Raw genomic sequence first — 14,708 nt, 5'->3', positions numbered from 1 at the left:
GTCATAAATCAAAATTGTAAAAAAGGTTGGTGCTGTTACTGTGGGGCAAACTATGGATGTGGTGTTTTTAGGAGAAATATTGCCCAGAACAGTAATAATGGACAATGGTCCACAGTTTTATTCTAAGGCAGTTAGAAGTTTTCTGGGTATAAATGGAGAGAGACATAATTTACTTCAGTGTATTATCCAGAGGGCAATGGGAATGTGGAATGATTTAAGAGAGTCATCATGGATAGTATCCAAATCTCCATTAAGAAGGGACAACCGTGACTACTAGAGTTGCACAAGATGGTTTGGGTTTATCGCACTACACCCAATGTGACTGGATGATCGCCTTTTAAAATGTTTTGAGGGTGAGAACCTTAGACTAAAGACAATTTATATTGGATGTCATCTCAAAGACTTGGAGACTGGTCCCCAAACAGAATTAGAAATAACATCAGAAGTGCTCATGAAGCTTACAAGAAATACTATGATCAGAAACATGGAGTGTTCAAAATCAAGTAAAATGTTGGGGATTTTTTTAAAGTTCAAATTACAAGAATAAAGACTAAAGTTAGTAAAAATATACTGATCCCTTAAAGGTTTTAGAACTACACACAAACTTGGCCAAGTTGAGTGATGGGAAGGTGTGGTATTTCAGTAACTTGCTAACGTTTAGATTGGGTGATCAGGTAGTTTGTGATGAAGATGGAAGGACCAATTGGGTCAAGGTAATGGGGTCTTTATGAGTTTTGGATTCTTGAACAAGCGAGCCAAGAGCACAGCACAAAGTCTCCTCCTGGAGGTGAAGAACCGAATCCTGCCAGAAGTGAAGTTGTAATTAGCGATAGTAGGCGGGGAGCGAGGTGTGAGGAGTCGTGATGTGTCTGCAGAGTGTATGGAAGATGAGTATTGAGAGGAAGACACATTTTGGCCTCTCTATTGTGTGTGCCAGTAAGTTCGATGATTATGGTGGTCATTACGACCTCGGCGGTCTTTTCCGAAGACCGCCGAGGGACCGCCGTACGGAAGACCGCCAGTGCTGGCGGTCTTCCGCACGGGCCATTATGACCGTTGGCAGCGCTCCGTCCTTTTACGGACGGAGAGCCGCCAACAGCCATACTGGCGGCAGGCGGGGAAGTGGAGGTAGCTCCACCTCCACCGCCATGCCAACAGAACACCGCCCAGCGAATCACGTCCTGTGATTCGCTGTGACGGTGTTCTGTTGGCGTGGCGGTGTCGGCGGAGCTGCCCCCATGGGTCCCGTTCCCTCCCGGAGGATCACCGGAACAGGTAAGGTGATCGTCCGTTAGGGAAGGGGGGTGGGGGGTGTTGTGTGTTGTGTGCATGCATGGGTGTGTGTGTGTATGTTGAGGGGGCGTGTGAGTGCGTGCATGAATGCGGGGGTGTTGTGTGTATGTGAATGAGTGCGTGTATGCCTGCGTGCGTGTATGTGTGTAGAAATGTTGGGGATTGGGGTGGGGAGGGGGGTCCTGCCGCCTTTGGGGGGTGGCAGGGGAGGTGGGGGGTAGGGGAGGGAGTCAGGGTGGGGGTGGGGGGTGTTGGTGACCCCTATCAGTGCCAGGGAAGGAATTCCCTGGCACTGATAGAGCTTACCGCCATGGATTTCATGGCGGTCCCTAACCACATGAAATCCATGGCGGTAAGCCGGGTCAGGCTGGTTGTGATACCGCCGACGGTATAGTGACGACCGCCGGGCTGGAGACCCAGGTCTCCAGCCCGGCGGTCGTCTCCACCCTGGCGGGCGGAACGGTGAAGCGGCGGTTGGCCATGGCGGTAACCGCCATGGTCAAAATCTCATTTTTTAGACCACCAGCCTGTTGGCGGTTTTACCGCCGCTTCACCGCCGTCCGCCAGGGTCAAAATGACCCCCTATGTGTTTATTGGTCAATGTAAACGTATGGCTAGTCCGGGTTAATTATTTCTGTTTTTTATCTCCTTGGTTATGCTTTCCTACTTTGTGCAATATATGTTTGAGTAAAAAAAAAAAAAAAAAAAAAAAAAAAAAAAAAAAAATAATTGCAATGTTTTAATTTAAGATTTTCGTATTGTTGTGTTTTAAGTAGGACGATATGTTGCGAAGCTCATGAGCCGTCAGTGGAATGTAATGACGGTTCGAGAGGGGTAGCGTGTGAGCGCCTGGGGTATTCCATTGGCAATAGTTGAAGGGAGTTGAGGAGAGGTGTTGGCAAGTATGGGAGCAGGGGCTGTTGCTAACACATGATCTTACCTGACACCAAATCTGGCCTATCCTTCCTACAAAAGCATTGAAGAAAATGCTGCAAAAGCACAAGTATTATATTATCAACACAAAGGTAATTTGTTTAAAGCTTCATAAAGCTAAAACATAAAAATGTAATTACTTACTGCCTCTCTTCTGCGGCGTTCTTGCTCTCTTTTTCTGGCCAGGCTACGGTCCGTTTCCGCACATTGCTGAACAGTTTGCTTAACATCTTGACAGCCTTCTTTATTAGGTTCAGGAATTTTTTGAATTTCTCCCTCTGTCACTTGGGCTGTTATGAGTTTCGATGTTTTCTCAACCTGCAGCCTACAGTAAACACACAGATTCTGCTTGTCATTATTTGTAACACTAATAGTAAAAATAGCAAAATTCCTTACTAGCACATGCAATTCTAACTAGAGATATTCACTTTGTACAGAACACACGTGAATAATTAATTCATACCATTAACCCATCTCATCAAGGCAGTTTTCTAATTTTACATATTGAAGAAAGCTGATGCATTAGTACTGTCTGCAGGGGATGGACACAGTACCAACAGTTAAAATGGGGAACTATGAAGATAGTGTATACTGACAGCGCCAACGGCCCTACCTCATTGAATTTTAGCAACCAGACGGGGTTGTGACCAGCCACAGACCCTTTTAAATGTGACATTCACTTTTCTTGCCCACCAGATAAGGGTCCTGTAATTTGAAAAATAAGTCTAGTTAGGAATTTACTTTAACAGTATGGTTCATTTAAACTAAAGCAGTTTGCTGTTTGCAGATTGACCTTTGCATACAAAATGCCTATATATAAATCAAAATAACCCTTTGGAGCTGTAAATCCATTTAGCTATAATCAAATTGGAATGCGTCAGACTTTAACTTAGCACGTGAGCGTTTATTGGTGGCTCTCTACAACAATGATATGTGTAGAAAGTGATCTTGTATGGTTATGCACACTACCTAAAGCACAGCCATGCATGTTCAGTTCACGCACTGTCACTGGCTCTGGAAGTGGCATTGCGGTCATCTATATAGGTGCCACCCAGGTGCGCAGACCTCAGTTACTTTCACGACTTTCAATGCTAGGAGAGCAGAGGTATGAAGAGAACTGACGAATGTGTTTCCAAACTTGGGCCCTGAAAGGGATTAACCTTAATCCTAAAAATCTGTCCGCAATGTGGGGAGGCATGGGTGGGTGTAAGGAATCTGCAGCTAGATAATAGTTTTTACCAGATGTGTGACTGAAGGTAAGTAACTTGTTCATCTGATAGAGGCTTCTAGCTGCAGATTCCTTACCTTTCAATAGCTACCCAAAACACATCCTCCTGGCGGTGGGCTGTGGACAAATGTTTCTAAAATAGAAAGTCCTGTAGGACCGAATCAGTGAAATGCCCATCCCTGTGGACCTGACTGTCCAGGTTTTGGCAAACATGTGCAAGGACACCCATGTTGCTGCCTGCCATATGTCCACGACTGGACTCCATGAGCTAACGCTATGGCTGCAACTTTTCCTCTGGTTGAATGAGCTCTTAAGCCCTCAAGAGGCTGCTTTTTAGCCAGGGCAAAGCAGATTTTGATAAAGAGAATGACCAAGCGTGAAATGGTTTGTTTCTCTACTGAACAACTTTTTTTTTTAGCCCACAATGAGGTGGTCGTCCACCCGGAACACTTTTGTGCAGTCAAGATAGAACAACAACGCTTTTTGGGTCCAGATGATGGAGTCGCTCCTTTTCCTCAGTGGTACGTGGAGGAGCACAAAAAGTGAGCAGGGTGACCGACAGTCCCGAATGGAATTGGGTCACCAATTTCGAGAGGAAAACGGCCTGGATGCGAAGCATCACTTTGTCCTGGAACACAGTAAGATAGGGAGGCTTGCATTATAAAGCCTGCAGCTCACTCACCCTCCAGACAGATGTTATTGCCACTAGAAAGGCTGTCTTGATGGTAAGCAGCCAGAGGGGACAATTGTGCAGCGGAAGGGAGCACACGGGGTATGTGAGGACTAAATTAAGATCTCACTGAGGCATGGTAAAGGGCGTGGGGGAAACATATGTACAAGCTCTATGAGAAACCTAGTTACAGCAGCGGAATTAAATAAAGAGGGTTGGTCAGCCAGCCACAGGACAGCAGGCAGAACAGTAAGATAACCCTTAAGAGTGCCCACAGCAGAGCCCTGCTGGGCAAGGGTAAGAATGAAGAGAAGAATATCATAGAGAGAGAGGTAGAACAAGAGCCGAAAGACTTTTCACTACAATATTTTACAAATCTTTGCCATTGGCAGAAGTATACCGTTTTAGAGGAGAAACGCCTGCTGATAACATTACAGACTTCAGAAGGAAGGTCAAAAGCAATCAACCGCTGCTGCTTCATTTCCATGCAAGGAGGCAGAGAGTTGACAGGTTTGGGTGAAGAACCTTTCCCTTGCTACTTCAACAGAAGATCTTCCTGAAGGGGCAGACTGATCGGAGGATCAATGCTCATTTTCAGAAGCTCGAGATACCAGACTCTCCATGCCCATTCAGGAGCCACAAGGATAACTAGCGCACAGTTGTTCCTGATCTTCTTGAGAACTCTGGGCAGAAGTGGTATGGGAGGAAAGACGTACATAAGGTGTGAACTCCACCTGAGACAAAAACGTCTGAGTGATAGCTGCCTTGAAAACTACCACGCGCAAAACTGCTGACATTGCGCATTCTCTTCAGAGGTGAAAAGATCTAGCCACTGCTCTTCCCCATTGCTGAAAGAGTAATTATGCCACCTCCGAATGGAGATGCCACTTGTGATCCACCAACGGCCGAGTTTGTCCACCCTAGTGTTCAGAGAACCTGTCAGATGTTCAATCAACATGGTTATGCCCTGCTGGTCCAGCCATGTCCAGAGACGCTGGGCCTCTTGACAAAGTGTCCATGACCCCACCCTGCTTTTTGCTTTATTACATGGCATTGGTGCTGTCCGTAAACACCTGCACTAACCTCCCTTGACAGAGGGAAGAAATGGTAACCAGATCACACAGAGCTCCAGCAAGTTGATGTGGAGTTCAGATTCCACCGGAGACCAGATTACTCTGCTCTCCACTTCTCCCAGATGGCCACCCCATCCAACATGTGACGTCTGTCACTATTGTCAGATCTGGCTGGGGAAGGGACTGGAGTCTGCCTTTGACCCAATCAGGGTTCATCACCCAACTCTGCAGGTCTTTGCAGTACCAACTGAGATCAGGATAGGAGCCCATAAGGTCCAGCAGCCTGAGAGTCAGTCTCACTGAAATCCAGGACCGAGGCTGAAACATTGGTACCTTAGCCTGAATATCCTGGGTTGATACTCTGGAGGATAAGCCCAAAACCGCATTGTGTCCAGAAGAGCTTCAATGAAAGAGACCATCTAAGAAGAAATCAGGTGTGACTTCGGCGCATTTATGGTAAACCCCAACAAATGTAGGAGGTCTGCCGTAGTCTGAAGATAAGCAACGACAGCCTGGGTCAGGCCCACCTTCAACAGCCAGTTGTTGAGGTAGGGGAAGACTTAAACCACTGACCTGTGTCCTGCCATCACCTTGGTGAACAGCTGAGGAGCGCTGGTAAGGCCAAAGGGGAGCACGGTGAACTAAAAGTGCTCGTAGCCTAGCTTGAAATGCAGGTAACGCCTGTGGGCAGTATGGGGATATGGAAATTTGCATCCTGCAAGTTCAACGCTAACAACCAGTCTCCTTGGTCTAGGGCAAGACCTGAGCCAAAGTGAGTATCTTTAATTTCTCCTTTTTGAGGAAGAGATTGATGGTTTGGAGGAGTAGTAAGCTGGTTCTCTATATGGTGCACTGAAAAGAAGTACATCATGCAGAAAGTCCAATGGATCACCAATTGGTTTGCAGAGGCAAAAGTAGACACCACTAAAGCTCTATTTTGTGGCAGTGGGGGCGAGGCGTTAAGTCGTATCAGAGGGTAGTGCAAAGCATTTGTTGTACTCCCAAAAGCAATAAATGAGATACACACTCAAATAATAAATCTGAGACCAATTAAAAAAAATAACACTTCTTTTTAGATGTACTTTAAACCCAAGAACTTCATTATGAGGTAAGTATGTTTTCAAACAAATACTTTTTAGTTGCAAAAATCAACAGTGCAATTTTATAGTTCTTCAATGTGAACTTATGGGAGGAAAACAGTCAGAAAACAAGCTTAAACGGACTAGTCACTGGAGCAATCTTGTAGACTTAAGGTAAGTACTGGGCAGAGGTCAGGACCACACCAATAGGTCACTCAAGGCAGCACTGAGGTGGCCAGGTGCAGGACACGTCGGGTGCCCAATGTATTTTAATTGGGATTGGTCTCTGTGGATTTAAGCTGCAGGCTCCGGCTGGGAGCCAGTCGGGGGCACCCAACAGGTAGATCACAAACATGAGGTGCTCTGGGCCGTAGGTGTGCCCTTGGTCCAATTCTCCAAGACCCAGGGGCAAGGGAAGCAGCGGTGTCCTTTGGCGTTGGGTTTGCTTGTCCTAGAGCACTTGTGGTTGGGGGGTCCAGTGGTCTGAGGCTGCAGGTGTTGTTTTGGAGTTCAGGAGGGGTGAACCCAGAGTGGACTCTAGCTCAGAGTAGCCGGGGGACTTTGTTGACACTTCAACTCAGGGCAGTGACGGGTGAAGTGGTTGCTTTAGGTGTCGGGTTCTCTCACTGTAGTAGCTGCAGGTGAGGGAGGCCTGAGTGCAGAGGTTGCAGGCGACTTCCAGGAGTCCAGGAGGGGTGAAACCGTGATAGACTCGGACACTGGACAGCTGGGGGACCTTCCTGGCACCGGCAGTCCACTCCCAATTTGGTTGGTGATGGCAGGTGCAGTGGTGACTCCAGGCGCTGAGTCTTTGCAGTTCCAGACGCTGCAGATTCCTTCCTCTGAAGTTGTTTGGAGAGCAGGTCCGCTGCTCACAGGAGGCTTGAGTCTTTTTATTTTTTATTAAGTCAGGCAGTTGTCCTAGGTTTCTGGAGTTTCAGCAGCAAGATGAGGCATCTTTTGGTGCAGAGGCTGGCAGGGTTAATACCAGGTCCATAGCGCCTTCTTCGCTTTTGCAGATGCGTCTCTTCTTTGTCCTTTTCTTCTTAGGTCATCAGGATCGGAGTTCTAGGGTTCAGGCGTGCCACCTAAATACTAAATTTAGAGGCGTTACAGTGCCAGGTGGTAGCCAATGTGCTGACTACCTTTAAGGCGACTACACCCTTTCTAAGAATCAACAGAAACATTGCAGGGGACCTGTCCTGATGCACCCTGCCCTAGGGATGACTTACAACTGGCACGTGCAGTGGTAGGGGGAACTGGCACACAGGGGTATGTGACAGGTTGTGTTTTCAAATTTACCTGCACCAACACAGTCTGCAATGGAAGCACTGGGTTTGGTGAGGGATCCTTGGGAGTGGTACAACTGGTGCTGCAGACCTCAGGGACTTTCCTTAGTACACTAGGTACCAGGGGGTACATTTACTAGGAACTTACAGAGGGTGCTAGAGTGTGCCAATTGTGGAGAACAAGTGTGCAGTTTTGGGAAAGAGATCTGGCACTGGGGACCTTTTAAGCAGGGGCCCATTGTACTTTCAGTTCAAATAACGTCAGATACCAGGCAAAAAGTTGGGCTTTCCTACATGACCCCTTCACTCTCCAACCAAAAGAGGATGAAACTTAACTTTCCCGAGAGATTCTTCATCTTCTAAGTCAGTCAGGTAGCTAGTGTATCCACCAGAAAAGGCGTTACCAAAGGTAAGTAACTTGTTCTTCTGATGGATACAACTACTTGTGGATTCCTCACATAATGACTAGAGTCCCAAAGCAGTACCGCACTCGGAGGTGGGTGCCTGAATGGTCAAACCTAGAAATCCTGCAGCACGGACCGTGCAAAATGGCCATCCCTCCTGACTTCAGAATCGAAACAATAATGCTTAGCAAAAGTGTGGAGGGATGCCCAAATTGCGGCCTTACAGATGTCAACCACAGGAACACCTCTAGCCAAGGTTGAAGAAGCCAACTTAGCCCTAGTGGAATGGGCTCTTATCCCAACAGGAGGTTCCTTCTTTGCCACAGAATAATACAATTTGATGCAAAGAATGACCCACCTGGATATTGTTCTCTTGAGAACTGCCTTGCCTTTCCTCTTCCCCACATAACCGACGAAGAGTTGATCTTCCAGTCTGAACTCTCATCCTGTCGAAGAAGAAGCTCAATGCTCTTCTCGGATCTGGTCGGTGTAGTCTCTCCTCCTCCTTTGACGGATGAGGCGGAGGATAGAAGGAGGAAAGTGTAATGGACTATCGTACATCAAAGGGTATAACAACCTTCGGTAAGAAAGCAGCCTTGGTCCTCAACACCACCTTGCCCTCATTAAAGGAAGTGTACAGGGGCTTTACGCTAAGTGCCTGGAGCTCACTTGCCCTCCTAGCAGATGTAATAGCAACTAGAAAAACTGTTTTTAAAACTAATAACCTTAAGGGACATGAATGCATTGGTTCAAACTGTGAACCCATCAGAAATGTTAGTACTAAGTTTAAGTCTCACTGAGGCATAATAAATTGAGTGGGAGGGAACCTGTTAGTTAGACCTTTAATGAATCTCAAAACTAATGGGGACTTAAACAAGGAGGGTTGGTCAGGTAGACACAGAAAGGCTGACAGCGCCGACAAGTATCCCTTAATAGTCGTGACTGCACAGCCCCTCATCTCCAGGGATAGCGCAAATGACAAAATGTCCGATAAGTGGGCCCATAAGGGATCAATTTGCTTCTCTCCACACCAAGTCACAAATTTAGCCCACCTGCTAGCATAGATAGATTTGGAGGAGTGTCGCCTGGCCGATAAAATAACATCCACCACTTCTGGCGGGAGAGAAAAGGAACTCAGATTGTCCCGTTCAATCTCCAGGCATGAAGGTGCAGGCTCTGGAGGTGGGGGTGTAGAACCTGCCCCTGCGACTGCGAGAGGAGGTCTGCCCTGTAAGGGAGACGGAGCGGGGGCACAAAGAAATTTGGAGGAGATCTGAGTTCCATACCCTTCTTGGCCAATCCGGAGCTATCAAGATAACTTGGGCCCGGTCTTGGCGAATCTTCCTCACTACCCGAGGGACCAAGGGTATGGGGGGAAATGCGTAAAGCAACTGGCGGGACCAGGACCTCTGAAACGCATCTCCCAGCGCTCCTTGCACCGGATACTGGAGGCTGCAGAACGACGGGCAGTGCCCATTCTCTTGAGTGGCAAAGAGGTCTATCTGTGGATACCCCCACACCCAGAAGATGTAAAGGACCAGGTCTGGATGAAGACGGCACTCATGATCGATCGAAATGAGCCGACAGACTGTCCGCAGGTATGTTCAAAACCCCGCCCAAATGGTTTGCAACTAAGCAAATCCAATGGTCCTGTGTCCAGCACCAGAGCCGCAGAGCTTCTCTGCAGAGAAGGTACGACCCCACTCCTCCCTGTTTGTTTATATACCACATCGCGGTAGTGTTGTCTGTCAGGACCTGGACAGACCGACCGCGAAGGGAAGGGAGGAAGGCTTTGAGAGCCAGATGTATCACCCGCAATTCCAACGGATTGATGTGAAACATCTGTTCCACTGGAGACCAATGACCTTTGATTTCCAGGTCCTCCAGATGAGCTCCCCACCCTAGAGTGGAAGCATCCGTTATGACCGTGGCCACTGGACGAGGTAACGAAAACGGCCGACCTTGGGAAAGGTTGCCGCTCGCAGCCCACAATCGTAGATCCGCTGCAGTGTCTCTGGAGATCTTTATCGACTCCTCGAGATCCCATCTATGTTGAAAACACTGGCTGCGGAGGCACCACTGAAGAGCCCTCATGTGCCAGCGTGCATGAATGACCAACAGAATGCAAGAAGCGAACAGACCCAGCAGACAAAGGACCTTGAGGACTGGAACAACCGCTCCATTCTGAAACATTGGAATCAACACCTGAATGTCCTGAATCCGCTGAGACGAAAGAAAGGCCTGACTCAATGTTGTGTCCAGTACTGCCCCTATCAACAGGAGGCGTTGAGAGGGCTCTAGGTGAGATTTGGGCACGTTCACAGAAAAGCCCAGATCGAACAACAACTGGGTTGTGATCTGCAGATGGTGCAGCACGACCTCCGGAGACTTGGCATTGAGCAACCAATCGTCCAGGTAAGGGAATACCGCTATCCCCCTCCTCCTGAGTTCTGCTGCAACCACCGCCATCACCTTTGTGAAGACTTGAGGTGCTGAAGTAAGACCAAACGGACGGACCGCAAACTGATAGTGTTGCGATCCCACCGTAAACCGGAGATACTTCCTGTGCGACTTGAATATAGGGGTATGAAAGTAAGCATCCGGCAAGTCGACAGACACCATCCAATCTCCTTCGTTCAACGCCAAAAGTACCTGCGCCAGGGTCAGCATTTTGAATTTCTCCTGTTTGAGGAACCAATTCAAAATCCTCAGGTCCAGGATTGGGCACAAATGACCATCCTTCTTGGGGATCAGGAAATAACTGGAATAACAACCCTGACCCCTCTCCTGCTCTGGGACCAACTCGACTGCACCTTTTGACAAAAGGACTAGAACCTCCTGTTGTAGCAACAGGAGATGGTCTTCTGTACAGAAGGATGGGTGGGGAGGGATGGGAGGAGGAAACTCCCGAAAGGGAAGGGCATAGCCTTTCCCCACAACATCGATGACCCAGGAGTCCGATGTTATTGACTCCCACATATGGAGAAAACGCAATAACCTCCCCCCTACAGGAGACGCATGTGAAGGGATTAATGGAGGACTAAGGCTGCTTTCCCTGCTGCACCCCTTCGGAGGAAAAGGAAGCAGCAGTGTGCTGCTGGGTGGCCCCTCTCGTACGAACTCTACTCTGCCTACTGTATGATCTATAGGGGTGAGCAGTATTAGGTTGCTGTCCTGCTGACTGGAATCTCCCCGAAAGAAAGAGCCATGCCCCCTGAACCTCCTAAATGATCTTAAAGGAGTAGAGGTGGAAGCCTGCAAGCCCAAGGACCTTGCTGTAGCCCTACTCTCCTTGAACCGTTCCAAGGCAAAGTCAGCTTTTGTTCCAAAGAGTTTGTCCCCATCAAAAGGCAAGTCTAGGAGGGTAGATTGAACATCGGAAGAGAATCCCGACGACCTTAACCAGGCCTGTCTTCTGGTCACTATGGATGTGCCCATTGCCCTGGCCACTGAATCTGATGTGACTAGCCCTGACTTGATGACTTGAGTTGCCGCCGCCTGTGCATCAACCAAAAGGCTCAGAACCTTCTGTGACAACCCAGTCTGTGCAGTCTTGGCCTCCTCCATTAGGGCATAGATGACCCTGCCCAAGACACAGGTTGCATTTGTCGACTTCAGGGCCATACTACATGAAAAGAAAGTTTTCTTCGCGGAATGTTCCATTTTCTTGGATTCTTTGTCTGACGGGACCCTAGGAAAGGACCCGGGAGCTGTACGTGAAGAACATGAGGCTTACACCACCAAACTCTCCGGAGTCGGGTGTTTTGAAAGAAATCCTGGGTCCCCAGGAGCCACACGGTATCTTCTTGCTACAGATCTACTCACTGCTGCAGAAGACACAGGCTTTTTCCACACCTCCAAGATTGGATCCATGAGCGCCTCATTAAAGGGGAGAAGCGGTTCCGCCACAGCTGAAGCAGGGTGCAATACCTCAGTGAGGATGTTAGTCTTAACTTTAGCAGCGGGAAGTGGAAGGTCAAGGAAATCCGCTGCCTTCCTCACCACTGAGTGAAACGATGCTGCCTCTTCAGTGTACTCCCCCGGAGAAGCCAAATCCCATTCCAGGGAAGTGTCCAGACCACTGGCGGAGTCCAAGCCCTGTAGGTCCCCCAGGGGCTCTCCAATCACACCCTCTTCCAGAAGCTGTCTCCTATAGTCCTGCTCTTCAAGCAGTCGAAGAGCTTTTCTCCTGGAGTGCAGTCTGGCCTCAATTATTGGAGTCGACAAGGCGTTTATCGACGCCGAAGACCTTGGTTGGCGTCGATCATCGGATCCATCTGACACCAGATCCATCGGCGTCGTGGGTTGATGAACCACCCTCTCCGACGTCGTTTGAAGCTGAGTCGTCAGTGTCACAGGCCTTCTAGGTGACGCCACCGGTACTGGCGCCGAACCAGCACCTCCCACAGACCAGAAAGGCATGAAGGGCATCGGTCTGCACGGAGCCAGAACACCCAAGTCAAATGCCATAGGACACGAAGGTCCAGCAGATCCACCGCCCGGGGCCATGTGGGTGAAGATATTAAACATCGCATTTAAAAATGCGGCTGGATCCGTACCTGGCACCGGGAATGCCGGGTACTCCTGCGGCGCCGGTGCTTGAGGTGGAACCGGTGTCGGCTCGGGTACCTCTGAATGCGCCGGTGAGACATCCGGACTCTGATGAGGTTTGACCTCATAAACCGATGGCGCCGGAGAAGCAGGAGGTGTCGACGGTTGAGGTGTCAAAGTCGGGCTAACTTCCCAACCCGTACGGCGCCAAGCCAACGGCGACTTCGAGCGGGACCGGACAATACTCGACCGATGTCGTGAACCATGCTGGCACCCGGAGTTATGACGATGCCTCTTATGAGACTTTGAAGACTTAGAATAAGATCTTCGATGATGATGTTTCTCCTTCTTCGACTTCGCCAAGAATAACTTAGCTTCCCACTCTTTGAGTGCTTTGGGGTTCATCCGTTGACATGAACCGCACTCCTCGACATCATGATCGGAAGTGAGACATCACAAGCAATTGTTATTTGGATCTGTAACCGACATACGGCCACCACACTCCCTGCAGGGTTTAAACCCAGATTTTCGTGGCTGAGACATTATTAACTAAGTATCACTACACAGAGATACAGTTGCTTCCTGGAGCCTCGAAGAAATAACCGTCATTCGAAGGCACGGACAAAAGGGAACTGACGTCAGCACGCCGGCGAGGACCTCTTATTGCCTGGATGACGCCAGACAGCGTCGCGTGGGAGTCGGGCAATTGTGACGTCCTCATCGACGTGCAGAGCTAGAAGAAAATTTCCGTTGGATGCTGGCGCATGGGGGAACATTCATTATGTGAGGAATCCACAGGTAGTTGTATCCATCAGAAATGAAGTTTGTATCTCTGTCTGACACCACCTCCTCTGGAAAGCCCACTCTGGTAAAGACACCAACAAGGGTCTTAGCTACTGCATGGGCCGTAGCATCCCTCAAGGGAATTGCTTCAGGATACCTGGTTGCATGACCCACTACAACCAGTATAAATCTATTTTGTGATGCAGCTGGAAGGCCAAAGGGACCGGCAATGTCAATCCCTACCCTTTCATAGAGAACCCCAACCACTGGAAGTGGAATTAGGAGGCCTTTGGTTGGCCACCAGTCTTGTCACTAGCCTGATAGGCGGCACAGAAGTTACAAACCTACTTCACCTTCTGGGACATACCTGGCCAGTAGAAGTGGTTCCCCATCCTACTCCATGTTTTAGCCTGGCCAGGATGCCCAGTCAGGGGGATATCATGGGCCAAAGTGAGGAGAAACTCTCTAAACTGCTGAAGCATTACCACTCTCCTAGTGGCACCAGGCTAGAAGTCTCTGGCCACAGTGAATAAGAGTTCCTCCTCCCAACAGGTCCTGTGGGAACCACTGATATCTCCCTTTTCCTGATCGGCAGCTTGCTGTCTCAGGCCTTCAAGAATGGGACATGTCCTCTGTCCCTGGCATAGATCTTCCCTAGAGGATCCCCCTGGGCCCAAGAGCTCTGCGGCATAAAGCTCAAGCTCCCGGGGCTCAGTTACCTCTAGGGCTGACAGGTTTTCTCCCTGAGGAGAGGGAAGCTGCTCTGGTATCTGTTTTGAAAGTGTTACCCCAATCTTCTTGCCCTTTCTCTTGGTAGGTTGGGCCATTATTCCAGACTCCAACTCTACGTTTTCACCCTGGGCTTTGCTTTGTGCTCTGGTTTTGTTGCAAACCCATTCAGGTATACCCAGCATAGCTGCATGGGTCTTCCATTCAAACTCAGCATGGCCAGATCATTACCTAGTAGACATTGTACAGGTATTGGATGAGCTACCACTACCTTCTTCTGGCCAGTAACCCCTCCCCATTCTAAGGATACCATCGCTATGGGATGTACCTTAGCCTGATTATCAACACTGAGGACTGTATATATCTCACCAGTCAAATATTGATCTGAGGGTGCCAGTTGCTCAGTCACCATGGTGACACTGGCACCAGAGTCTCTCAGGGCTTCTTCCCTGATTCCATTAATACGTGGCAGTTGTCTGTATCTTTCCAGATTACTGCGCCCGACAGCCAGGGCAGCTACATTCACCCCATCCTCTGGGACTAGACTTGCCTCAGTAGGCTCACTGACATGATCAGAGCCTACCTGGAATCCCATCTGCAGACTTACCACTGTATTTACTGCAGGTGCACTAAAGGCATTATTTATGTGGGTGGGGACAGATCTGGTCTCCAGTTC

At 48.9% G+C, this 14,708-nt stretch overlaps 1 protein-coding gene across 1 annotated transcript in view; it reads right to left on the bottom strand.

Moving 5' to 3' along the window:
* The window catches only part of LOC138293939 (bromodomain-containing protein 4-like), a 212,553-nt gene that overhangs the window by 146,165 nt on the left and 51,680 nt on the right, over window positions 1-14,708 (bottom strand). The window contains exon 6 of the mRNA XM_069233214.1: window positions 2,371-2,551. Within this exon, the coding sequence (XP_069089315.1) occupies window positions 2,371-2,551 (181 nt within the window). The remainder of the gene's footprint in view (window positions 1-2,370; window positions 2,552-14,708) is intronic.

This window comes from Pleurodeles waltl, chromosome 4_2 (assembly GCF_031143425.1).
Source record: "Pleurodeles waltl isolate 20211129_DDA chromosome 4_2, aPleWal1.hap1.20221129, whole genome shotgun sequence".
Taxonomy (NCBI): Eukaryota; Metazoa; Chordata; class Amphibia; order Caudata; family Salamandridae; genus Pleurodeles; species Pleurodeles waltl.
This window is presented reverse-complemented; position numbering and strand designations above follow the sequence as displayed.